Source organism: Drosophila persimilis, unplaced genomic scaffold (assembly GCF_003286085.1).
Source record: "Drosophila persimilis strain 14011-0111.01,24,50 unplaced genomic scaffold, DperRS2 tig00000000-arrow-pilon, whole genome shotgun sequence".
NCBI lineage: Eukaryota > Metazoa > Arthropoda > Insecta > Diptera > Drosophilidae > Drosophila > Drosophila persimilis.
Genome location: NW_020825288.1, coordinates 11,131,785 through 11,158,554, shown reverse-complemented (window position 1 = coordinate 11,158,554; position 26,770 = coordinate 11,131,785). Strand labels below are relative to the sequence as shown.

Sequence of the window (26,770 nt, the reverse complement as noted above, 5' to 3'; positions counted from 1 at the left end):
TACCTCAACCGCAAATGACCAGCACCAGACAGGAACGATTTCAATTAGGACGCGCAGATGTATCCTAAGGATAACTGCCGGATTTTGAATCGCATATAATCAAGGCAAATGCCCCGACAATTTCCAATGGAACAGCACCAGGTCCATCTCCAGCCCACACGCCCGCACTCCCACACAAACGGCCACAACACAGAGGCATACAAAATACATACATTCAGCCCTGCCGGAGCTGCGAACATTTTGGGCCCGGGATGATTCAAAAGGAGGAGAACTACGAATGCATTTTGCGTAACTCATTACGAGCGTACCTCATTTAGCGATGGATGAGTGCGCGGACCAGTCAATAGCAAACACCCTGCAGCGGCACCAGGCACCAGGCACCAGGCGGCGGATGGACGCCCTGAAAGACAGGACGGATGGATCGAGGATGGTCCGAACGCCGGATAGATGGGCGGAACAGTAGCAGTAGGAGTGGCTGGCAGTGCGAGGGCTGCCATGGTTGCAGTTTCATTCATCGACGTTTGCACATCGTCAGCGAGAACATCAATGCTTAACATACTAACCTTTTCTCCTCAGCTAAATTGTGGTTAGCAGGCTCGGCCGAAAACCCCAACCCCAACCCCAACCCCAACCCCAATTCCACTGCACAGCACCATCACCATCACCATCCATTCGAAGGGCTGTGTGTGTGTGTACGTCACGTTTTCCACTTGCATGACCACTTCCCTTGTTCCTGGGTTTCGTTGGTCTCCTGAAAGATGCCTGTCCCACAAAGGATCCTCCTCATGCCAGATGCCAGACACAACTCCCGCGGGAAGTAGCAGTTAAAGTGTTGCTTACAAATCTTTAGTTGGCATCAAACATGCACACGACGCCAGTCGTCGATTAATTAACACATTGTCCGCAGGTATCTCCCGTATATACAAAACTTTTCGTCACTTTTCGTGATTAATTTTAATGGTCCACAAACTGAGATCCCATTGGATTTGGAACAGAAGGAAGTCTGCACAGAGAACCTGTTCTTTGGTCAACGCTGATTAGCCACAATCACTTTGGACTCCATGGGGACGAGTCATTAACCGTCGAGAGTGCTCTCCATCGTCTAGTCGTTGGTCATGCATTTTCCATGAGCCTGTCGGGGCACACACACTAACCCAAACACGCACAACCAACCAGCCACCTACGGAGAAGTTGAACTAATAGCCGTTTAGTGGACTCCACTTCTCTACTGTGGTGGTGGTAGTGGACACAACTCGCACACGCATAACCGCAAAAACAAATGCAATCGGCGGCACACACACACATGGCCTTCCATCCCATCCCGTCCCGTCCCGTCCCATAAGGTGGCATCCGCATCAACCTACCTCTCGAATACATATTTAATAGAAAGAGCTCAGAAGCGCAGGAGGGACAGGAGGGGCAGGCAACAGGAGAGAGGCTACGTGGCAGTTAAGCTGATTTTAGTGTCTCTGTCTGTTCGAGCTCAGAAAGCTAATTAAGGGATCATGAATGTTTAAACAATCCAAATAAATGGAAGTAAAAATATTTCCAATGCCAATTATGGGGCGGAAATTCTATTTGTTAAAAGTATAAGCCAAAGAATGTCAATCATCTAAGCCTAAATGTTAGAGAAGGGATGCCTACTTAAAGATTATGGAAACAAGAAGTTGTAAATAGGAAAAGTGTTGAATCATTTCTGTGAAAGCCTTCGAGTGGGCTCTATCAATTTGACAGAAAAACATTACTAATTGCCAAAGAATTAAATCCAACATCTAGTTTAAGTTTTGCAAATGAAATTCATGAGGAAATGGAAATCCTAAAGAGTTACTTTATTTCTAATCTCACACTCGCTCAATTGATTTTTGCTTAATTTATGCAATTGCATAGACTCGTACTCGTGTGTTTGTGTATATTTGTTTGCCTGAACATAAATCTTAACAAAGCTAACAGCAATGCCAGCAACAAATGCTGCTAACCATTTGTCAATTTTAAATACATTTATTGTATTTGCATGCCTGTCTGGCTCCCAGTCCAGCCCCACCCATAGCAGCAGCAGCAGCAGCAACAAATGAAAGAAAAAGCAACAATAATTTAATAACCCACAAAGCAACAGACAGACATACTCTCATAGGAAAAACCTAGCGACATATAGCCCGACGAACGGAAGAACGGACAGACAGACAGACAGACAGACAGACAGACAAACTCTCGAAGCCAGTCGCCTTTTTGGCCAAGTGTTGTGTCTATGTATTATTCAAATTCAATTATAAAAAAACGCAATAAATAAAAAATGTTTATATTCAAAGGAGATAAGAGAGATAAAAACCGAAAAAGGAAAGGAAAATTCCATTCGGGACTCAGATACCCTACATGCAGGCGGGGCTCCAAAATGAATTTTGATTCCTAAGCAAATTCATCTGTTGACTTGGTTAGGTCAGGATATTCGCATATGATATCTTAAATCTACTTCAGAATAATAATCAAGAATATTCAGAATTGTGTTACCTGTCGATTTAGGTATAAATTGATTTTGGTATAAACTTTTGCAGGATTAATTTGATTTCCTCTCCAGCTTCTGCTTACATATGTATATCAGGATATTCCAATATCTTCGGTTCCACAATACCTTATAAAAGAAGTATACCCTTCTGCTATTAGTCAAATCATAGGATAAACAGCAAGAGAAGCAAAACCAAAAGGAATATTTATTATTTGAAAAATACCTTGAGGCCGTAGCAAACATCGGGAGTTCATAAATAACATGGGACTGGGGCCAAATGGACAAAAATCATCCGAAAAATGCACAGGGCAGCAGTAACCAGCCCAAAATTTGATAAGCGAGCGGGACTTGCGTAAAGTGGGTGGTCGGGGTCTTACCACAAATAATAATATTAGTAATAATAGTAATCAATGTGTAGTGTAAATAATAAATAACATTGTACCGGTGCGGCTGTGGCTGTGGGGCATGGAAAATGCCAATAAATTGATAAAAGATGATGAGTCGACCGCGTGCCGGTCCTTGATGGGCCCATGAGCGATTAGCCCGGCACGCAACAGCCGTGAAGAGTGCTTACCGGGCAGAGGAGTCCTGGCAGCGCCAAAGGTCAAAAGGGAAGTCCCCAGGCACACTCACAGATATATAGAGAGCATAAACAACATAAATTTATTTGCTGTTAGCCTAATGTTATTTATACCTTTCAATTACAATAACAGCAGGAAGTGGGGCACGAACTTGGAGTGCGTCTGCGACTGCGACTTGGTCTGGGACTGGGATTGGGGCCAGGCCAGGCAGACAACAAAGTAAATAATAAACCATGACCCATCAGCAATCAGCCAGCAAAAGGGCCTTCCCCTAACTCATACTTCCAGCCTATCCCCCCATCACTATCAGCCGTAATGCGTGCGCATAAATAACTTGGCCATCTCCCGCCCCGTTCCAACTTCCATCAACGAAAGGTGTGAATATTAAGCCAGTGCCAGCGTCAGCGTCAACGGCGACTCCAAAAATTTACGGTTGCCCGTAAAAGTTCCGCTCCAGTCATAACTCAAATTCATGCCTCCCAGGGGAACGCGCGAACGGAGGGGAGGGCTGAAGCTGAGGCTGCGTCGTTGCCAACTCATTTGATTTTGGCGCCGGCCTTTGTCACTCCTCCTCATCCACAACTCCACCGACAAATGAGGCAGCCAACCGCAGCAATATAATTCCAAATAAAAACTAGGGCTGCAAAATGACATTAACCGAGGGTTAAGCAGCGAGAGCTGCGGCAGGTTGAAATCATACTTAAATCCTTCAGACGGAGATCAATCATTGGGAATGTGACACTTTCAGATTACATTCGCTTACTTATAGGGGAGATGGTACCGCTATAAATTACCTAGCTAAACACTCTTCTTGGGAAAGAAGCTACACAAAGATTCTGTATTTTGTTGTTCTGGGGACCGAAAAGTAATTATTTTCTGCGCCTCGCCAAAGATTGAGCATATTGTTGGGAGGATTCTGGGGAGCGATTCAGCTGCCCAAAGCATTACGAAACCCGGCCTTAGAACATCTTTTTGATACCCCATGCAACATATTGAGAATTGTATAGTCTTCGGTAAAAGCTCATAATTTCCATGTCTGGGTTTCAATATCCCATAAGACCCTAGACTTGGACGATAAATCCTTAAACTCATTCTGTCACACTTTTCTCTCTAACCATCTCATGAAACAGTTCGAAGAAGACGTTACTCGATGCTCCAGCCCTGCTGCTCTGCCCCACTTATAAACCACACCACAATAAAGAAGAGGCCAAACAACTTTAAGTTGTGATGTAATTACAGATTGGCAAATTCGAAATTTGTCATTAATTGTGCGGTGCCGCATACAAATGTCTGTCAGTTGAGGACCGAGGACTGTGCCTATTTATCTATTAGGAGGGAGTGTGTCGACCCGCTGACTGACTGTCTGGCTGCCTGACTGGAAGGACGACTGATTGAGCAACGGATACCTTTGGACAATTGATAAAATGTGATAAACGCGCAGCAGAGAAAGACAAATGACTTCCAGGTTTGTGCATTAGCACGTGTCCGGGGCGAAACAGAAGGGAACATCAACGAGCAGGGCAGAGCGGAGCAGACCAGAGCTGAGAGCTGACTCGAGGCATCCAGCCAACAAATTGAATTTATAGCCAGGGCTAAGCGTTTTGGGTGTCAGCCTGGTTGGACTTGATTCATTTACCCAGATACGAGTAGGGTCTGGTGCGAGGGAGCAGCTCAAACGTTGCTTTTAATTTCCGACTCAAGCAGTTGGCGATTTGCTCTGCCTCTGCGGCCTACAATAATTTCCAGCAATTTGCCTAAAAGTGGGCAATGGGCAGTGGGTTGGGGTCTTCGGGTATCTGGGGGCATGCATCTAAATGAACTTTGCGTGCTGGCCAGCTACAAGCAGGAGGGGCACCAGTTAAGGGCGCACGGGACTGAGAGTCAGTGACAGAGCCCTGGGGACAACAGGCCAACTCTCACATTGATATGATAACATTTAGAAATGTAAATAATTTATAATTGCCACGCAAGAAACTAGAGTTCTTGGTCCTCCAGCTCCTCCGACCTGGGTTGTCTGACACTTCCCTGGCGAAATGCAAATCCTTGAATTTTGTATGTGTTATCAAAGCATTTTGATGCTCTTTGTTTTTTATTTATTTATCACAATCGCCGGCAATTCGCAGTTTGCCACACGCCTGCAATGGGGAAGCGTTGAAATCGATTTGCATACTTCAGGAAATGCCTACGACAGCGTTGGACTTTTTTTTATTATTTGCTCGAATAGCAGCTGCATGGATGGATAGAGGAGTACATGGGCGGATGTGGGAAAATGTTTATAATAGTCCCATCCAGCGCCAGCGAAACTGAAATGTAGAGAGAGCGGTGGCGAACGCGGGGGCGTCCTTCAAGAGCCATCAAATGTCAGCAAACTATAAAAGTGTCCATTCATATATATATTTATATAGCATATTCCCTGGCAATTCAAAGAATTTATGGAAATATACAAATTGAATTCAGTCTGTGTGAAAAACTTCGACTATTTATATTTTTACAACAGCATATGGTATATTGGAGTTTTTGTTAGTCTCTTGATCGCTTTACAGTGGAATATTCTTTTAGAGACTCCGCAAGCATTGTACCCATATTTTTGATTAAGAAAGAGAAGCCCATTTGTGCCATCTTTTGTTCAAATTAAAACCATTCTTCTTTTATAAATGTACTTATTAATACAAATCATCCCATTATTTGTTTGTCCTTTTTCCTCATTTATTTCCTATTAAACGAAACTTGAATATTTGACTGTCATCGTTGTTGACAGACATTCCAGATTGAACTTTTCTTCGGCTTTGCTTTTATTCTCATTTTCATAGTTAAGCCGTCTTAGGGGAAATATTTTTTCCTGCGACCCACACCCTCCTCGAGAGCATATGCCTGATGCGGCTTAATGGAAACTTAGGGGGAACATGTTTCTCCCATCCCCATCCCCATCCCAATTCCAATCCACAACCCAAACGCCCCACGCACGCATATTCCCGATCTCGGTAAGTTTTCGCCATCTCAAAATCGACATTAGCGGAATTAAAAGTTTTTCCATGCGGTGGAAATCTTTGTGAATAAAAGTTTTGCGCTTCCTTCCGCTTTATTAAGCGCAAAGAATACAAAAAAAATGCGGCAGAATGGGGAAAAAACTTTCATTTCAACGAACATTATAATTAATTCTCCTACCATCTTCCATGACAATCTCCACGCCACCATCGCTGCAGCACACAAAGAAAAAGCAAAATTCAGCAATTTGTGTTGTTCATTTTTCGGAATCCTCAACTAAGACGCATTTCCATTTAAGCAGCCTTTACAAACGTCAATTATTATCTTTCTATTATGCAGATTTAGAGAAGGGTTGGGAGAGGCTGCCTGCTATCAACGCAGCCACAAATCACGGAAACCGCTTTAATGCAATTCAATTAATTCAGTTTTGAATCCAATTGAAGATATCAGTTTGGGTGTCAAAATAAACCAAACCGAAAACGAAAACAAACACAATAAAAACAAGAAAGCCGGGCCCGAAAGCCGAAGCCTTAGATACCCTGGCAGATCCATCGTTCCAATTGCACGACTCGACAGATCAATCTCCAAACGCTTACATATCTAGTTGTAGCGTTGTAGCGTGGAAATACATTGGTTTGCCCAATATTATACCTTATCTTATAGAAAATTGTTTTATTTATTGGATAAAATTAAACTGGAATTTAATTGCTGAGCTAATACTTAAGTCCGGCACTGTATGTACTATACCCTTTATGAATTCTTTGCGATATGCTTCCTTCTTTGAATTACAAATCATCTTGTTCAAGCCTATGTATGATATATTTTGCAAGAGTATAACAATAGCAAATGCCAGTTGATGATAAAATGTCGGCGAAGAAATTCATGGGTAGGAGGTGGAGCGACGCAGTGTGTGTGTGTGTTCATGCTTGTGACGTCATTACGTAATCAAATCAAATAACAATTTGTACTTTGTTAAATTTCTTGTCGCCATCGATTGCCCCTCGACGACGCGTCGCCCCTCTCTCTCCATGTCTCTCTCTGTCTCTCTCTCTCTCTCTCTGACAAAAAAAAATGCAAATTTCTTGTCGAGCGATTTTTTCTCGCTTTTGTAGCTTATTGTTTTTTCTTTCTCGGTTGTATCTGTGTTTTATTACGTGACAACTTTGAATTAGTCGCTGGCTTGGACTTGGATTTGGATTTCGTTTGGTTTGTTTTGTTTTGTTTTGTATTTGATGCCCGCCTGCTTTTGATTTCGGCCAAGTGGGGTCTTCCTCTATTTCTCCCTGTCCCCGTGTTGCTCTGTGTGTGGCGCAAAATTACTCGGTGTCGCATTTTTATTGCCCAGCTGACACATAAAGTCAAGTGGCTGAACTCATTCGACGACAGACCCGCCGGCGCATCGTTGGGCTCTTTCAATGGGTGGATCAGTGCCGTGTGGGGAAGCGGCTCCAAGTTTACGAGTTCAACCAGGAGAATTATGACAATTGCTGGCTAAACTGACTGATTGAATGGGGGCATGGGAACAATAAGGGAATAAACAAAGGTAACTTCAGTGAAGAGTGATTCCTAGACTTACTCCATAGTGGAGCTTAACTTTGAACTATTTCTACTCACAATGAAATCTCATGAAAGTCCATTTTCAGTTAGTTATCACTATGTAGTTTTATGTTTTTGTGAATTTTCTGAATTGTTGAAATACTTATAATGGTTAAAATGTATGTTCATATTATGTTTATGTTTCAAACGAATGGGCAATATTAGTCGAAGAGTCCAAGAACTCATAAATAAGCTGGAAACACTTGTGATCAAGGAAGGAGGGAACCAACTGAACGAGACTTATGGGATTGATAGATATCCTTGCCTAACGCCCAATAATTATGATTCTGATTTACTTATTTGATTTGTAAGCCATACCCAAATGTGTTCAATAGAGATCTCTTAATTAATTTGAAAATTCCCAAATCACATACAAAACTCATTTTGGCCCCGAACTTATCGCGATGAAATGCGTTTGGGCAGATGCTGTTGTTGTTTGGTGTTGCTGCACAACAAATATGCAAATTAAGACAGGGAAACTAATTTCGCCTAATTAATGATGAACGATTAAAATGGACTGTCAAATAAGCCACACACAGAGATGTAGATTAGACAGACAGGCCGACTTAATAGCTCCCACTGGCAGCTTAATTGAAGCCCCCAAGAAAGTCCCAGCTAGGTGCAAAGTGCAGGCCCAGAGCTGCGATGACCACTCCAAGTCCCACCTCAGAGTCCAAGGTGTCACATATCAAGCCCATCCGACAGAGCAACCAGCAAGCAACCATCAAGCAGAGACGACAAACAAACGAATTGGAAACCAAACAGACAGACAGCCGGATAGTCAGACACTCTGGCAGCGGCTTGGGAATGGAAATGGGAGAATGGGGGGAGAGTGAGAGAGAGAGAGAGAGAGACAGCTGAAAATTGACTTTGAGCGTTTACGAAATGCTCCGTGCCGGCAGAGCTCTAGGCAGCGGCAGGGGCTGTTGGAGCCACGTTGAAATCAATTTTGCGAAATTTATTACATTAAAACGTTAGCGCCAACGTGAACCTGACCAACGACAACAAAATAATAATACCAAATCATGCACGAAGCCAAAGCGTTGATACCCTTCCTAGACACGATAATAGACCCACGAGAATATTTATATTTTGTTATCCACAATGGTCGCGCGAAGCACAGACGCATACAAGCACATTTACACACCAACTACATAGCCACGATGCAAAACTGTTTGATGGAACAAGTTTCAATCAGGCTGCTGATGGCCCGTTTAAACAGTTCCTTACGTTACCTGTTACGTTACGTTACATGTTAGAGCTGAGGAATGAATGCGAATGAATATGGTCATATGGTCACGCCATCAGCCTGATCCCGTTAGAATCAGGGTGATAACCCTTTGAGATATCCCATTTCACGATGGTGCATGCTTTTACAACAAAATCCGAGAGATATCAAACACCCCCAACGCAGTTGGAATACTCTTTCCCAGTGTGTATTCCATTTCCAGTAGGCCATCGAGCGTTGGCATCAAATTACAAGATCTCCCATGCATGTCTCTGGGCCGTGTTTGAGCAGAGAGATCACGGCTCAGCTCGGCTCAGAGATGCAATGCCTACCAGCTGATGGATTTTGGATCTGTTTGCATGCGGCGCGATTGCGTGGCCATCGGATGCCCAACATTCAACATTATTTAGCTTTTATTTTCGCACATTTTGCATAAATTAAAATGCAAAGTCGCTGCTGCTGCTGCTGCCGCCGATGCCGCTGCTGTCGCTAGTGGTAGTCGCCCGCCGCTTGGGTCCCGGGGTTCAGTTACCAATTTTGTGTGCAGCTGTTCGGTTTGGATGCGGCATGGCATGGCGTAGACGCGGTAAACACATAACGATCCAATGGAAATAGTCACAGAAAAGAAAAATCAAAATCCAAGGCGTATTATAATGTGTGCACAATTAAGTGGAGTGGTAGTGGTGGTACTAGTGCTAGTGATGGCCTCGCCACCATCCAGTGAAAGTGCCAAACTACCGACGCGCCAATATCCCGCAGGAGTGGACTTCTTCGAGCACGAGTTCAGCAGCGTAGCAGCAGGTGAGTCCCGTCCCTCAATTAAGAAAGATATTTCCTCGAATAAAATTATTCTGTATCTATTGCAGACGAGTACGATCCGTATGGGCCGGACATTGGCAACGATGACTTGGGCATCGATGATCCGGAAACGATGCCCCGCCTGTTCCAGGGCGACATAGCCATCGATCCGTACACCTACATAACCCTGCGACTGGGCGTTAATCCAATGCGACACCCGAAGCGCCTATGGCCCAACGGCACCATACCCTTCGAGATCAGTCCACGGTACGTGAACGAGGAGCGGGAGGCCATTGTTCAGGCCCTGAAGACCTTCAACTCGCTGACCTGCATCAAGTTCGTTCCCTACGACGGCGAGGTCGAGGACTATCTGCTGATTGAGCCGCCCGAGGAAGGGCCCAAGGGCTGCTGGTCCTACGTGGGCAAGCGAGGCGGCGAGCAGATCGTGTCGCTTCAGCGGCCGGACGAGACTAGCGCACACTGCTTCAGCAGCGAGGGCCGCATCATGCACGAGCTGATGCACGCCATTGGCATCTACCACGAGCAGTCGCGCGCAGATCGCGACAATTTCGTGAAAATCCACTGGGAGAACATTGTGCCACGGTTCCGGAAGAACTTCAAGCTGATCTCCCGCAAGAAGGGCAAATATGCCTTCGACTACGACTACAACTCGGTGATGCACTACGGCGAGTTCTACTTCAGCAAGAAGAAGGGTCAAAAGCCCACCATGACGCCGCTGCAACCGGGCGTCCGCATCGGCCAGCGCAAGACGATCAGCAAGATCGACTGCCTCAAGATCAACGAGCTGTACGGCTGCCTTCAGGGCCGTCGTGCCAAAATGTACCGTGGCTTCTGCCACCTGCTGGGATTGTAGATTCCTTTAAGCTCTGCTCTCGCTTCCCCCTTTAATATGAATCACATTGATTTGCTAGTTTCATAAATTAATCCGTAGACTATAATAAATTATCGCCCTGAAACTCGAAAATTAACTCTTAGTGGTTTCTTTTTGTTGAGAAATGGGAGCCCTGCAAATATGTTAAAAATCATTATTAGGTACAGTTCCGCGATGTCCACTTACATATGTAAATACGAAAACGGGTCGCTGCCGTCGTGTTTACAAGAACTAACATATTTATTATCGTTCTGATGATTTTGAGGATATTTTCTAAAATATTCTACATTTTCCAAACGATGTCCTTTTGCTTGTGTAAATGATTTATTTTATTAAACGACGGCAAGGGCAATGTAATTCATTTGCAACAAAAATTATTATCCTGCTATCGCCTGACACATCCTAGGTCTCCTTGTGGTAAGGCTTTTCGCCGCCAATCTGAAAATTATCAATTGATTTAGTTCATATGCACAAAAACATAATAATAACGCTATTTACCATTCATAGGAAATGCTAATTTGGCGCGAAAAACGTGCTGGAACACATTTCACAATCCATATTCTAATCCTAAATATGATAACCAACTCCTTCACGAGCAGTATTTATAGTTTCGTTATTTATATTAATTTATTTACGATTTTTGTGGCTTTTCTGAAGGTATACAGTGGATGTGGTTGTTGGAGCCTTAAGACTACATATAAAAGCTACGGTGATAGCCATGACGGCGACTGTTGGTAGGGCCCGCACATTAGCGGGCACTATACCCGGTCTAGGGCCTCGACCAGGACAATGCTGTTGCCGCGGATGACCACCATTCCCACGTTGTTCTTTGTCTTGTCCTTGCACTCTTCGATGGTGTCGTCCAGCACCACGTTCATAAACGGGTCGAAGCCGCGCAGGATGCCGGTCACAGCGCGTCCGCCGTTGAGCTTCAGCATCATACGCTTGTCCATGTACTTTTTCAGCTCTGGGGGATGTGCTTTCGACATTTTTAGTTAATATTTTCCAATTTTCCAAACAAATTTGCAGAAAAAGCGGGGATGCCGGCTACACGCCAAAAATGTCTTCCTAACGCGTGGTTACAAAAACTCTAACGCGTGTAGCGTATTACAGTCTGGCATCCTCCTCGGAGGTTGGAACGTTTTTATGGTCGTCCGACACTATACTGATGTATTTTTCATGTCTAAAGACAGAGACATATATGCAAAGCGACAAAAATTCTATATTGATAAACTTTGCAGATATGAGTTTGACATGATTATAACTCTAAGAGTGCCACTGCTCTGCGACATATAACTGGAAGAAGCGACTGGAGCTTAGTGTCATACGACCACCACACCATGCCAGACTTCGTGGTATATTCGCTCATTTTGCAATTCCGTTGGATGCATTCTGGTCCGCCCACATTATTCAATAAAAACTAGCTGCAATTGTTATTGTTTGAAAAAGAAATTAATTTTATTGTCATCGGTGTCTTAGCAATGTTTTATCAGGGCTGCCAGATCCTGTAAAATAGTAATACTGTTGCCAGATAGGCCGAAAAAGATTATTTGGTCACACCGCCGAGTCGCTCTTCCTCATTTCCACTTTGGACGAGGTTAGGTAAGACACGCGCTGCGGTAAAAGTAGAATTATAATCTGTGGGAAGTGCTGTACTAGTCAAAAGAAAATTTAATAAATATGCTAAAGTTAATGCAATACGTGACGCGAAAGTCGTGCGAGACCGTCGCACGTCCGGCGTGCAGCTGGGGCAACTTATTGATTTCACCAAGCAGTGCGGAAAAATGTATAACGCAACGTCGCCATTTTCTTTTTTCCTCGACCAACAGAACGACCAGCAGCAGTTTCGCTTTGCTCTGCACAGAACACCCACAACAGTTCCACGGGAGTCCGAGTAGCCCCAGTCGCCAGGAGTCGAGTGTATCCAGTATACCCAGAGTATTATTACCCAGTATATACCAGGCACAGCGTGCGTTTCGTTTGTCACCCAGACTACTAGAAACGTCAAGAACATCCACATACTCTCTCCCAGAAGCAGACGAGCAAGACACTGTGTCCAAACGTGCGAGGAAATCGCCTTTTACTGATCCACACGTGAATACAGAGGAAATCAAAATTGAAGGAGTAATGTAAGTAATCCCCATTCGCCAGACGGCGAAATAATTAACAATATAAAAGGCTTATGAAACGCAGTACGGGGCAGCAGCTGGGCCGCTGGTTTTTTCCGCCGCCATTTTGCTTGCGCTCGGCGTGTTCGTGTATTTCTGTACACCTACGAAACGGGCTGTGATGAGTAATTATGTGCGGGCTGCGCTTGAAAAAGCAGGGAGAAAGAGCAAAGACAGCAAAATGTGAAAACGGGCAAACGGGACAGAGGCCACTGCAAGGCAAAGCAAAAACACATGGTCCGATAATTATTTTGACAGTGGTGTGCTCCCAGTGTTCTCCTCTTCTACTCTTTCTCTCTTATGTAGCCATCCGCAAGAGCAACAACTAACTGGCAAGAACGACAGCGCACGTCATAAAGAGAATTTGCTTGATTTGTGAAACGTGTCTTTGCTTCGTTTGCTTTTTTATAGCATTTTAATTTGTCTGTATGTTCAAACACGAACACGCACACAGGGCGTGCGCTAGTGTGAGAGGAGTGGGTCTTGCCTGTTGACGGCGGCATTTTTCGCGTGCTTCGGCCGCATGTATAACAGTTTCGTAGCACAGTCGACGGCTGTCACTGACTAGTTTTGTCCCGCTCGCACGGCCGCTTTGTGTTCTGTCTGGTGTTTCGTTTATGCGCGGAATGTATCGAGACAGCGATTTTCTGGTTTTCATCATGTTTGCACGTGGAGAAAAGCAATTTTAATATGGTTCGCAAATTGCAGAAACATCTATATCGCTATCTGCAATAATACGACGCTAATTTGATATGAAAAAGATACCAGTATCGCGATTCATTGTAATCGGATTTCATGTTATACGCCGACGTATGTACGCGCTATTAGTTTAAAATGTCAAATGACGCCAATTGATTATGATGAGCCCTCCGCCTGCGATTGTGCCCTTTTGCATGTCAAAAAGCGACAGGTAGACACACAGCAAGTCCCTCCCGCTGGTCTCCCCCTAACCCGTTCGAGACATTTGGCTGTCTCATAAACGTTCGGAGCGTTCCGTTTCCGCTCTGCTGCTAGTTGGCCAAGTTGGCGTGCCAGAGGCCAACAAAACGGAACAGACACAGAAACACAAACACAAACAGAGGGGCAACGGACCAAATTGACAGGGCAATAGGCAGGCCAGGATTGGAGTGGAGCGAGTCGAGTCGTGTCGTGGCATCAGTCCTTGGGTGCAACCCCACATTGATTAATGTCAGAGCCCAGAGCCCCAGTTGTGTGTTGCAGGGGCGGGAGTTGTTTAGTTGAGCAATCCGCGGGCGCTCGAAATGGGTAGAAGGATATATGGTGGGAGAGTTGCATGTTGTTGTCAATCAAATTTGCTTTACTGTTTGTATTATCCGAAATTTATTTAATTTCCATAACACGCAATTAGTTTTATTTAAGTTTATTGCGGTTGTCTCTCGCCGTCTCCCTCTGGCACAGGCCGGTGCCACACAGCACACACACTAGCATAACTCCTCTGTCGGCTGTTTAGCGGCTCTTTACCGACACAGAAAGACAGAAAGAAAGTCAGCCAAGTCTTAGACTCAGACTCAGACATCAGACGTCTAGCGGCAGCATGCGAGCAAAGTAAGACCCGCCAAAGCCTTTACTTTACCACCACTCACCACTCCTCCCCAAAAGAAATACTTAAGAAAAGAAAATGATGCAACTATCTGTCAAGGAAAATCCGAAATCGAAAAATACTAGTCTTAAAGATTAAGGCCAACAACCTTGACTGCTTTTCAGCGCCAAAAGTGTTGCGAGAAGAGCAAGATTAAAGAGATATTTCTTTTCTTGAGCCTTCCTTTCACAACTAGCAACAATTTGGGGCAGATATATTAATTAATTCCCTTGAAATTCCATTCCATTTTCCAGGGCACCACACGATCGTGATTTCGGTCAAAATTCCCGTGGCGGTCGCGATGGCCGCGGTGGCGGTGAAGACCGTCGCGGCGGAGGTGGCGGCGGCGGCGGAGGAGGAGGATCCCGCTTTGGCGCTGGTGGCGGCGGAGGCGATTACCATGGCGTCCGCAATGGACGGATTGAGAAGCGTCGCGATGATCGCGGCGGCGGCGGTGGAGGCGGCGGAAACCGCTTTGGCGGCGGTGGCGGTGGATTCGGTGGCGATCGTCGCGGAGGCGGCGGTAGCCAGGATCTGCCAATGCGTCCAGTTGACTTCTCCAATCTGACGCCGTTCAAGAAGAACTTCTATCAGGAGCACGCCACCGTGGCGGCCCGTTCCCCGTACGAGGTGCAGCGGTATCGCGACGAGCACGAGATCACTGTGCGCGGCCAGGCCCAGAATCCCATTCAGGACTTCGGTGAGGTATACTTGCCCGAATACGTGACGAAGGAGATCCGCCGCCAGGGCTACAAGGAGCCGACACCCATTCAGGCGCAGGGCTGGCCCATCGCGATGAGCGGTGCGAACTTTGTGGGCATTGCCAAGACCGGCTCGGGCAAGACCCTGGGCTACATTCTGCCCGCCATCGTGCACATCAACAACCAGCAGCCGCTGCAGCGCGGCGACGGACCCATTGCCCTGGTGCTGGCGCCAACGCGTGAGCTGGCCCAGCAGATCCAGCAGGTGGCCACCGAGTTCGGTTCGTCCTCGTATGTGCGCAACACCTGCGTTTTCGGAGGCGCCCCTAAGGGCGGCCAGATGCGCGATCTGCAGCGCGGATGCGAGATTGTTATCGCCACGCCCGGTCGCCTCATTGATTTCCTCTCGTCGGGCGGCACGAATCTGAAACGATGCACCTACCTGGTGCTGGACGAGGCCGATCGTATGCTGGACATGGGCTTCGAACCCCAGATCCGCAAGATTGTCTCACAGATCCGTCCCGACCGTCAGACGCTCATGTGGAGCGCCACCTGGCCCAAGGAGGTCAAGCAGCTGGCCGAGGATTTCCTCGGCAACTACATCCAGATCAACATCGGTTCCCTCGAATTGTCAGCCAATCACAACATCCGCCAGGTGGTGGAAGTGTGCGATGAGTTTAGCAAGGAAGAGAAGTAGGTTTTCTTTCACTCCAAAAATATTCGCATACTAAACACATAATCCCCTCGCAGGCTTAAGAGTCTCCTGTCGGACATTTATGACACCAGCGAGAATCCCGGCAAGATCATCATCTTTGTGGAGACGAAGCGACGCGTGGACAATCTGGTGCGATTCATACGCAGCTTCGGCGTGCGTTGCGGCGCCATTCACGGCGACAAGTCACAGTCGGAGCGTGATTTTGTCCTGCGCGAATTCCGTTCGGGCAAATCGAACATTCTTGTAGCCACCGATGTGGCGGCCCGTGGTTTGGGTAAGTTTCCGCCGTGAGCCAGACAGCCACAGCACAACAAAGCACCCTCTTGTAGTAGTTATTGGAATGAAAACGAACAAGGTCTCTTAGAGCATAGAAAAACAGACACACACATTCTATAGTAGGGCTATTGCTTATACAAAAACATTCCCAATCCAACCAAACCCCCCATCCATCCCCAAAATATCACTCACAGAAGTTCACGTAATAGATCATCCATTCATAAGCACACACACACATGCGAATGTACTCCGCAAAGATCCCCCGAACCGCTATCTCCCAATCGCACCCAATATAAATATCGTATAGAGCGCGCCCATACAGAAAAAAAAAAAACAGTTATTAGTCAGTAAGCCAACAAAATGCCAATCGAAAAACTTAAATAATCAACTTGAACTTTTACTCCACCCCCCACCCACCCGCAACCCCCCTTGCACCCGTCCCGGCCCAACCCTTGCAAAAATATCAACAATATACATATGTATGTGTTATACATGTATGTTGTTATACACGCGTATGTGTGTGTATAACACACACAACGTGGTCTTTGTGCGTGTCTCTCTCTGCCTCTTTCTCTCTCTCTCCCTCTTTCTGTTTCTTTCTCGTTTACAGAGGCCGATTGTTGTAGTATGATGGGGAGGATAAATGAGATAAATGAGCGACCCGTGCGACCCTTGCGAGTACTCGTAACTTGAGCGACTTTTGCCAATCTCCAATGAGAATTTTAATTTGGGCAAAAGGATCTATGAAAGTTTCTGACGATCGAGATTCGTTTCGGCTTGGATACGCGCATGAGAGACACGACATATCCCCAACATCATGCATCATATGTGGCCTCTGCAGTCTGTATTGAGAAAGAGTTTAATTGCGACCAACAATCAATCAATCAACAACAACGCAGCCAGCCTCAGGCAACCATCACAACACAACCCAACCCTGGCCAACACTTGCCAGCAGCCGCCCCAGCAGTTAGCAGTTAGAAGGCGGCGCTACAAAGCAGGCAAAAAACAAATAAAAAGACATCCCCAGAAGGCCAGACAGAGGCTGCCAAAACATCGGCGGCGCCCAGACAGCATCAGCAACAGAGACCACCACCAAGGTGTGACCCTTGCCCTGCCTGCCATTCCTGCCCTGACCTGCCAGCGGATGCACCACCAAAAAGCAAGCAGCCAAGCAAAAGACAAACCCACCCACCCACACGCACCTGAACAGCACACCAGCCACAAAAGTCACACAAAAATCAGATCAGATCAGATCCTCACCCCACACACACACACACACACCAAACAACCAAACAACCAACCAAACAACCAACCAACCAACCGACACCTGCCGAGCACGCCCACAGTCTACTCGTAGTTGCTTGTGGAGAGAGAACGAACAGAACTGAACCGAACGATGAGGAGAGCGTTGTGTGCGGGATTGAGTGAGGGAGCGGATCGGATCGGAGCGATATGTGGGCTGTGGGTTGAAGATGATGCGGAATTTCTGCTGACGGTTCTGCTGTCTCCTGTTCTCGTCGTCACTGCTGCTGCTGCTGAGTGCGCCTAGCTACCACGCCCACTGCCTGACTGCCTGTGCCTGTGCCTGCGCCTGCGCCGCCGCCATCGACAATGGCCCGTCATAATGTGTGGTGGCGACTGCTACTGGACAGGCCGTTTGTTGTTGTGTTACCGTTACCCCTCCTGGCCAACGCATCTAGCGGCGCGCCTCCGTCCTGTCCTCCTGTCTATGCGGAGGATGCGGTTGACGTTGCCGGTGCCAATGCTGCGGTTTGCCTGCCGGTGCCGTGGCCATACTACCGTTGACCATGGCCATGACAGTTGCCGTTGGCGTTGGCCGCCTCCACAAACACACCTACACACGCGAGAGTACTACCACTACTCGCGTATATAGAGAGAGGCGCACGCGGCTCAATGCAACAAACTCTCGCCGCTCGCTTCGCCGTGCGATTCTTTTTTTTGGGAGAGTTTGGACCACGAGCTGCGCGACGCCACAAAAGCTTTGAGATTTTGATTGAGAGAGAAAATTGAGTGAAACAATTTATAGCACCAAGAAGGTAACGTACATTTTGAAACATTTTCTTTTTTTCTAAAAACATATACCCAAACAAAAAGACTTTCAACCAAAAACCAAACAAAAAGTATATGCTGCTAAAGTCCAAAAAACAAAAACCAAAAAACAAAACAAACCCAAAAAAAGATAAGTGTGTTCAAAGTGTAAAACATCTCGAAAAAACGCTACAAATTGTTGCAAGCGATTATCCGATCGCCCACAGCGGAAAAACATTTGGCAATTTGAAAAACTGTTGTTCAATTATGATAATTATCCACCCCCCCTATTAATCGCTCTCTCCCTCTGATACCCATTCGTCCATCCGACTAATTTGAACAATTTTTCGCATCTTTTCCGAACCAAACAGATGTGGATGGCATTAAGTATGTCATCAACTTTGACTACCCACAAAACAGCGAGGACTATATCCATCGCATTGGACGGACAGGACGTTCCAACACCAAGGGCACATCCTTTGCCTTCTTCACCAAGAACAATGCCAAGCAGGCCAAGGCGCTTGTCGACGTGCTCAGAGAGGCTAATCAGGTGAGTCCAGTCATTAAGGAGGAAAAGGAGCTAGTAATTTAATTTTCTTCTTTCGCTGTTTTATAGGAAATCAATCCTGCCCTGGAGAATCTTGCCCGCAACTCCCGCTACGACGGTGGCGGCGGACGCTCCCGATATGGCGGTGGTGGCGGCGGCGGCGGTCGTTTCGGCGGCGGTGGCTTCAAGAAGGGCAGCCTGAGCAATGGACGCGGCTTTGGCGGCGGCGGCGGCGGTGGTGGTGGCGGCGGCGGCGACGGTGGTCGGCACACGCGCTTCGACTAAAGCAAGCAGAAACTATTAGAAACAGGAGATTTCATCAGTAGCAAAACTAAACAGCGCTAGGCCCTAAGTTAAATTAAGTTCGTAGCCTAAGTTTAAGTTTTCGTACTTTTCATCGTTTTGTGAGGAAAGAACCACCCCGGATTTGGACTAGACTCTCAGCGACACAAACCGCACTTTGAACATAGCATCTTTATGTTTAAATGATTTGTGAAGTGTAAATTATTTGTTGCTGCCCCACACCCAAAGGGGCAGACCTTTTCCATCTGAAAAACTGCATCAAAAACAAACACTCTTTACTTAAACGCAAAACCAATTTTCAAATATGATGTGATAATTTCTTAATTTAATGCAACAACCTATCACTAAACTAAACAAAAACAAAAAAACCAAGAAAAGAAAAGCAAGAAAGTAGCGCGTTGTGTGTGTATGCTGCAACAGGAGAAGTGTAAGGATGTAAAGGAGAAGGAGGAAGTGTAAGGATCATTCCCGTCTGTCCCATTGATGACAATGAGCAAAGGCTGACATCCCGCTGTATCTGGCGGCCTTTGTTTGATAAATTCTTCAATTTACTTTTTGGAACATTAACTTTTGGATACCTTTTTACGGCACAACCAGAGAATGAAAGAAGTAAGAATGAACAGAAACCGAAACAGAACATAAAACAAACAGAAACACATTAACACTAAATACAAAAGAAATCTGTATGTACAAGGAGAATTTCTCACTTTCATTTTACTTTTTGGAAAAATAATAAACGTGTGTATACCTACTACTACCTAAAAACCGAAAAAACAACCGCCAAGGGCGAGACAATGCACTTCTGGGTTCATTTCATGTATTAAATTCAATTAAGTCTTAAGCTTGGAACACAAAGGAATTCCATTCCTCCCAGGAATTCCCATAAAAGTCCCACAACGGGAACGGGTGTCGGTGCACAGCAATCGTGATTGCAGAATTCTTTTTTTTTCAGACATCATTAAGTACTACAGCACTTGGGGCACACTGGAGCAGTGTCAATACGAGGAGCGCACTCCCTCCCGACCTTCCTACCACCCTGACAGCGTCAGATAAGAAATCGACAGTGGCAGGAGCGGGCGTGGGTTGCAGGCAGCCCCGGCTAGAGGGTGGACACCGCCAACGTCAACCGTGTCTGACACCACATTTAGACGCAATGAAGCCAATTCACTTTCGACTTTGCCTCTCTCCCTCCACGGCGGACACGGTCGAAATGTTGGCTTCGGTCTGTCCTCTCCGCCTTTCTCTTTTTCGTACTACTTTGCTCATATTTCTTATGACAAGTTTGGCTCTCAGGCTGTTGGGCCCCGCTCCACTTGGTCCATCCGTACAGATGCTTGGGCTGGATAATGACGCTGTAGGCGACGTGAATGTGGTTAGATTCGTGGCACAACCGACTGCTGATGGGACGTCGCGTACTTGCGGTTGCGGTGGAGCCGAGAAGGAAGTCATTTGTTAAATTGCTTGAATTGGATAATGTTGGGGGTTGTGCTGGCGGAAGGCGGCCATAGCAATGATTGGACGATATGGAAGACCGAAACAACTTTGAGGAAATTTACCATGAAGTTCAAATGGAAAAGTTTGTCCTGGTGGTCAGTGGACAGTTATCATTTTATGCTTACAGTACTATGTACCATATATTTACATAAAAAAGTTCACGGGGCTTAAAATAATTAATTCTCGTTTATTCCTATTTTATCATCATACCCCTCTTCCTGCTATGTATCCACACATACATATGTACATACAGTGGCTCAAATGTATGTATGCTGATGGACCAATATTTTATCTTCAACAAAACAAACTTTGTATAATTATTAAAATTATTGTCAACAGTTTTAACAATTTAAAACAAAACTATTGCTTTTTTCCATCGCACAGCTTTTTTGAACCAGTTTTCTTGTGAATTTGCTTTTTTTCAATTGAACGTTTATAGATTTATATTTGCTATTATTTTTTGCGACCTGTTTGCACCGATTATGGCCTCATTTTTTCCCACTTGTAAGTATTTTTTTAAAATTCATTTTTAGCGTTTAAACCAGTAGATCGAGTCGGGACGCCGGCGTCAATAACTGGGGACATTGTTAAATTGGGCAGATCCGAGTATCCCAATTAATGTTGAGAGCTTTTCTCCTGATAGAATCAAAAACCATCGTTTTTCCCGAGTTTTTGGAAAGTATGAAGGAGTTTTCCTTTAAGTATCGATAGATATCATTTCTTTGTCCATGTTTACATATAACAAAACCAACCTTACGCACCTAAACAGGCCAATGCATAACTGTCGCTTTCAGGTTCTTCATTTCAAGCACTTTATTGGGAAAAAATGGGTAAAAATGCAAAAAGCTTAAAATTTGACTCGATAAAGGCTCCGATGGAATCCATATGTTTGAATAAAACCAACTAAAGAGTTAAGGGGCCTTTCAGTCTACACTTCAGAGTCCTGTCCTGCGTAGAAGTACGTAATTCTCAATAAGAACACTCCTATAAGCATTAGAAGTTCGGGAGTAAGTTAATGGGCGCCACTTGACTGTCCCAGCATAATAATTGAACTAATAATTGTGATGAAGAAATTCGGTTGAATCGGAAAGTACGAGTGTATTACCTAATCTCTTCTTGTAATTTAAGACTTGGATTACTTAGTCTGCTTCTCCCCTCCTGGGTTCCTGGGTGACGGCACTCGGTGGGGCATTAAGCAGCCACACAACATTTACTCCACGCACTCATCGCATTTACAACTGCCGGGGAAATTGCCTCCAGACCGTACACCTCGCTGCATCCACTTCCACATTAGGCGGTTGTAGGCTGCTCCTCCTATCCAGCTCTAGCTTCTGGCGTTGGCTTGGCTTTGGCTCATTTTCATTTTCATTCTTACCCATGCCACACGCGCACACACACACACACACGACGCAGGGCCCAGGCCCTGGGATTCGCTCGAGCAAGGCCACTTAACCGAGAACGAAGCAGGTCACTTACTTTGGTGTGCGCGCACTCGGATTACAAAGGAGATGCCACCAGCATAAATTCATTAAATTTGCCTAATTTCGTTTTTGCCAGACATGCACAAATACACACACGACGCAAACGGGGACGGGGCGGCTGGGTCGGCAAGACAACCAGTTGAGATTCATTGATTGAGCCCAAGACCCCATCCCATATCATCTCTTTTGCTCTCCTTTCCTCTCATCTTGGCTAACACACACATACACCCATTCGGTCTGTTTGGTAATTTGACGCGTTATCACTTGTGTTGAGTTTGTTATCATTAAACTGGCGCCGGCTGATGTACTTAAGCCAAATCAAAACTCAAGCCGCTCGCTGTCTGTCGAGCGCCCGAAAACCGAACCGAACCGAGCTGGCGCGAACACTGCGCTCAAGTTAATAAAATCCACGCCCTCTCCTGGCCTGGCCCAAACGCGTCCCACATAAAACCGCCCGCACGCACATTAAGCACCCCTTAACTAACATCGAGGCAGGCAGGCAGGAAGGCCACCCGATCTGGTTGGGTCGGGTCGGGTGGGGTCTGGGGGTCGCTTGTTTTTGACAACTTGGGCATAATAAGACATTAACTTCATGCACATCAAATACTTTATTTATGGTCGTCTGGAGTGGGTGCATGTGTGTGTGTGTGTGTGTGTGTGAGTTGAGTCTGCTTCCTTAGGCACTTCAAACGACTGGCACTCCTCCGAAGGCGACTACGACTGGCACGCCCAACGGCAGAAGCAGTAGTAGCATCCAACATCGTCTTAGATTTCTCCAGCGTGCTCATAATTTCTGCCGAGGTCCCGCATTCCATCCCAGGGTCTTCCCCATGCCACCCGCCTGCCCTGCCCTGTCCCCCACGCCTGCTTGATTTTTAATTTCGGTTTTTTTTTTTTCTTCCTGTCTTCCTTATCCCGGTCGCTCCTTGCGCTGTCTGTTTATTCACCATAGCTGCCTGTTTGGCAAATTAAGTGCAATTGCTTGAATTTAATTTCATGCAAATAAAAGTTTTGATTAGACGCCGCCACACCATACACACACACACACACCCAACACACAATCTCTCTGCCGCCTGTGCTCCTCTGACACATGTTCGTAATTAGGCACTTGGGCATGCATGTGTTCCGATGTCGGGGATATGGGATTTGAGATCTCAACAGCCGCAGAGGCAGAGGCAGAGCCTACGTGTCGGCCAAAGTGGCGTATGCGTAATATAAAACGAAACGAATGAAAATTCCCCAAACATATATCCCGTACATATGCGGGCAATATAAACTATATGGGCGCTCCTCAGATTGTAATAAAATATGGCAAATGCTCCCTGCACATGATTTAATTTTGCAGAAATTTTCCGAGCTCGAATAAATTCATAAATAACTCGCACGAGAGAACTGGTTCCAGGAGGGATTGTGTTGGTCGAAACTATTCCAAGAGCCATATTAAAGTGCACAAATGAATGACCCAACATTTGTTAAAGTGCGAAATAATTAATAAAGTCTACTCCAACCATTCTAAACGTCAAATGAAATTTTGCCGCTCAGAAAACCCAGGAATTGGGTGAGGGAGACAGTAACCATTCTCTGGCATTTAGTTTTGGGCCCAAAGTTGCGACAATTTGTGTCATATTTCCGGGGCTGCCACTCTCTCTCAAGGCCCGAAACATAATTCAATAAACTGTGGGCGGGCCACATGCCGCCTTCAGTGGAACGATGCCGAACCGAAACGAACCGAACAGAACCCCCGATGCCTGCATAATGATGTCGCAGCACATTACATATTATGTAAATATGAAATTCAATTGTTTAAGCATTTAGCAGGCTGCATAATTTATTAAAATGGGACACCTGACGCATGCCGGCTGCCAGGCCAAAGAAAGGCTGCCGCTGCCACTGCCACTGCCACTGCCACTGTCCCTGCTTTTGCTTCATCCTGTGTGCCTCTGTGACTACGGAGCTCAGGGCTAGGTCTGATGGGAGATGTGCGATGATGGCTGCTGCTGATGCTGCTGCTCCTGCTGAAGCCTGTTCCCATCACGTTGACGTCTATTGGCTTTTGTTGTGTACGAGGCGCATGAGGCGTTGTCGCTCTCGTTCTCATCCTCGTTCTCGTCCTCGCTGTCTGACAGGAATATAAGCAGAAGGCACACGGGCCCCCGATGCTGCTGCCTTAAAGGTGGAAGGCCAGGGACTGCAAGGACTGCATGCGGCGTTGAAATTGATTTTTAAACAGCCAACGCAGCCAGCGACGCAGCTCTTGTCGTTAGCAAATCATAAAAGTGTGGACGCTGCTGTTGCTTCCGCTTGCTGTCGCTGCTGCTGCCTCTGCAGGCGCCTCTTAATAGTTGTTGTTTTGTCATCGCATAATGAGGAAAGTGCTGGAGGTTCCTCCTGCTGTGGGGATGGTGCTGCTGCCTCGCTGCAGCTGACATTAAGTAAGATGGATGGCGTTGACGTTGCGTGCAGCATTTAGCGCTGATCCCCTTTGAGTCCATATTGATGCCGGCAAAGCGCCTTGGTGGCAAAATTCAATTTGACTCGGCGACTCCGGAGACTTTGGGTCAAACTTAAAATAGGAGGAGGGTGTTCATACCGCCTGATGACTTGATGACCCGTGTGCTCTCAGCTCTCAGATCCCAACTTCTGACTTGATGCTAAATTAGCTTTGCAAATATCCAGTGTTGTTGGTGCTGCTGTTGCTGTTGCTGCCACGTTGTCGTTAGCCAACTGATTTTCCATATTAAAGTTGCAGTCAAGTGCCGTCTCCATTGTTGTTGCTGGACGCGTGCTTTTATGCAAGATTTATGGCTATTTAAACGACGCATAATGTGTCTTGGCTGATGTTGCTTCGTTCTGCTCCTTCTCCTGCTGCTGCTGCTGCTGCTGCTGCTGGTGTTGTTGCTGCTGACACACCCATCCCCCAAGATACATATTTATGTATGTAGCAAGCCACACTTCTTGACAACGTGTTCAAGTGGTTCCTGGGCTCTCCCCCCACACCATGTGCAATATTTTATTTACATTTTTCACTCGTCTCTGCCTTGGCATATCCTGTTGTTGCCACTGCCACTGCCACAGCCACTGGTGCTGTGTCTGAATCCTTTTCTGTTGGCCTCCTGCTGTTTGCTTTTACTGCTCTTCTAGACCTTTTCCCCCCGCAGCGTGTGCTTTGCCTTCTTTTTTTATTTACATTTTTGTTTCATATTTCTAATGAGCTGTAATTTCTTCTTTTATTTGCAGGGCGTTATGCGTACGTACACAAACAATAAGCAGCAATGGGAAGAGGAGAAAGGGGAAAGGGTAGGGGAAGGGAAGCCCTTTCCAGTCTGCACTGTCTGTGGGTGTCTGAGGTGTGAAAAACACTTCTAATATGCAAATGGCTTTTCCTTTTCTTGACACCCTTCTTGCCATCTAGGGTTCGCTGGCACAGGTGTCTGCCTCTGTCTGTCTCTGTGTCTGTCAGGAGTCCAACTCAAGGCCAAGGCTGTAAAAATAGTAATTACAATTGTAATTGCATTCCAATCAAGAGACAGACAGATACGAGTATACGCTACTAAAAACAGAAGTGGTTTTTGACCTTTGGTAAGAAATCTCAAAAACTCATTATCTGTAATACTTGTTGTACTAATAGGTACATACATGAAATATTGATTGATTTTCCAAGCTATTAAATGGTAAAACCTTCCCTGTTTTTTTGTATAAAATTCGCGGAGAATCTGTGGATAACTTTTATCAAGAATCATCTGTTTTATACGGGGAAAGCACGACTACAGAAATATCAAAGTTAATTGGTTAAACTATTTAACTTTTATTAAGTTAAGAAAATATTATCGAGACAGAAAAATATATGATGTTCTTATGGATTTTTAATGTTTTGTCTGCATTCTTGCGGAAAGGCCAATGTGGGTTTAAATTTACGGAGATCTCTCTTACCTTTGAAAATCAAGAATTTTCTGGTAATTGCAGTGGTACTCTTATCCTTTTGTCAGTAATTCCCATCATGCCCTCAAAAATGTACTGCATATTTTTCAGCTTTGCAGGATTTGCCCCTGGGACTTCAATTTCTTGGCAATACTTGAGAAATCCTTGAAGAGAAGCCTTGAAGGTCATCTAGCTTATTATTTAATTTGTTTGTGGCTCGCTTTGTGGCCTGCCTCAGTTCAGTTTCTTTTGTTATCTAACACAAATTATCTGCATTGCAATTTGTTATGCAGAAATTCAATTTGCTTAACATTTCACTGGCAACACAACTTCTGGCGGTGCAGCCTTGGGCCAGTGGGGCAGTGGGCAGTGGGGCAGTGGCTTTGGCGTTTTGCTTTGTGGTGCTCGAGATTCCGCCTGCTCCTACACACAGAATGGCCTCCAGTTAGCAAACTGTGGGGGCCACTGTATCTGCTGTTGGACCATCTCGTTGGCCTCGCCTTCAGTTAGGCGCCCAGTCAGTCGACTCGGTCGACTACTCCATTAGCCTTTGGAGTGTAAAATTGTGCAAACAATTTCAATTATCCCCGAAGACGCGTTGCAGACTGCTTGTCTGGGACCTGGAGGAGGGGCCCATGAAGGCTGTATGGCTTCGAAACGAGATGACAGGGAGCAAAAAAGAAAATATGTATGTAATAATAAGGCCAAGCGAAAACAAGCATTTTAATGGCCGGGGACTCGGGCTTGTCTTTTTCTCGACTGCTCGCGAAATTGGAGCTAAAATTTAGCGCGGCAATTGACTTCAAGTCATCGCTCGGACACGGACAGAGATCTCGAATTCGGTTTCGGTCTTGGGCAGCTGATGGGGCTGCGGCTGGGGCTCGGGCAGGGGCTGGGGCTTGGGTTAAATTTAATAAAGCAGCTCCAACTGGATTTGG

General features: G+C 45.9%; 3 protein-coding genes and 1 long non-coding RNA gene across 6 annotated transcripts; 2 read left to right on the top strand and 2 right to left on the bottom strand.

Moving 5' to 3' along the window:
- The first annotated feature begins 9,576 nt into the window (after positions 1-9,576).
- On the top strand, positions 9,577-10,585 carry LOC6587700 (low choriolytic enzyme). The gene is made up of 2 exons (XM_002013239.2): positions 9,577-9,691; positions 9,757-10,585. Exons 1-2 carry the CDS (start codon positions 9,592-9,594, stop codon positions 10,560-10,562), a joined length of 906 nt encoding a protein of 301 aa, XP_002013275.1. The 5' UTR covers positions 9,577-9,591; the 3' UTR covers positions 10,563-10,585.
- A 113-nt stretch (positions 10,586-10,698) lies between these two features.
- LOC113564909 lies at positions 10,699-11,205 on the bottom strand. The gene is made up of 3 exons (XR_003408378.1): positions 11,079-11,205; positions 10,767-11,018; positions 10,699-10,713 (listed from the first exon to the last, which is right to left on the bottom strand). It is a non-coding gene; the product is annotated as an uncharacterized LOC113564909 (long non-coding RNA).
- A 64-nt stretch (positions 11,206-11,269) lies between these two features.
- On the bottom strand, positions 11,270-11,637 carry LOC6587774 (probable small nuclear ribonucleoprotein G). The gene has a single exon (XM_002013238.2). It carries the CDS (start codon positions 11,567-11,569, stop codon positions 11,339-11,341), a length of 231 nt encoding a protein of 76 aa, XP_002013274.1. The 5' UTR covers positions 11,570-11,637; the 3' UTR covers positions 11,270-11,338.
- Positions 11,638-12,138: 501 nt separating this feature from the next.
- LOC6587713 (ATP-dependent RNA helicase p62) lies at positions 12,139-19,696 on the top strand. Of its 3 annotated transcripts, XM_026984269.1 has the most exons (6): positions 12,139-12,182; positions 12,410-12,709; positions 14,603-15,742; positions 15,800-16,038; positions 18,461-18,639; positions 18,706-19,696. In XM_026984269.1, coding segments are annotated over exons 2-6 (1,776 nt in total). In that variant the 5' UTR covers positions 12,139-12,182; positions 12,410-12,707; the 3' UTR covers positions 18,922-19,696. The 3 variants fall into 3 exon arrangements, with proteins under 3 accessions (XP_026840070.1, XP_026840068.1, XP_026840069.1); XM_026984267.1 differs by lacking the exon at positions 12,139-12,182 and having other exon boundaries at positions 12,260-12,709; XM_026984268.1 differs by lacking the exons at positions 12,139-12,182; positions 18,461-18,639; positions 18,706-19,696 and adding an exon at positions 16,651-17,956 and having other exon boundaries at positions 12,260-12,709.
- Positions 19,697-26,770: the final 7,074 nt, after the last annotated feature.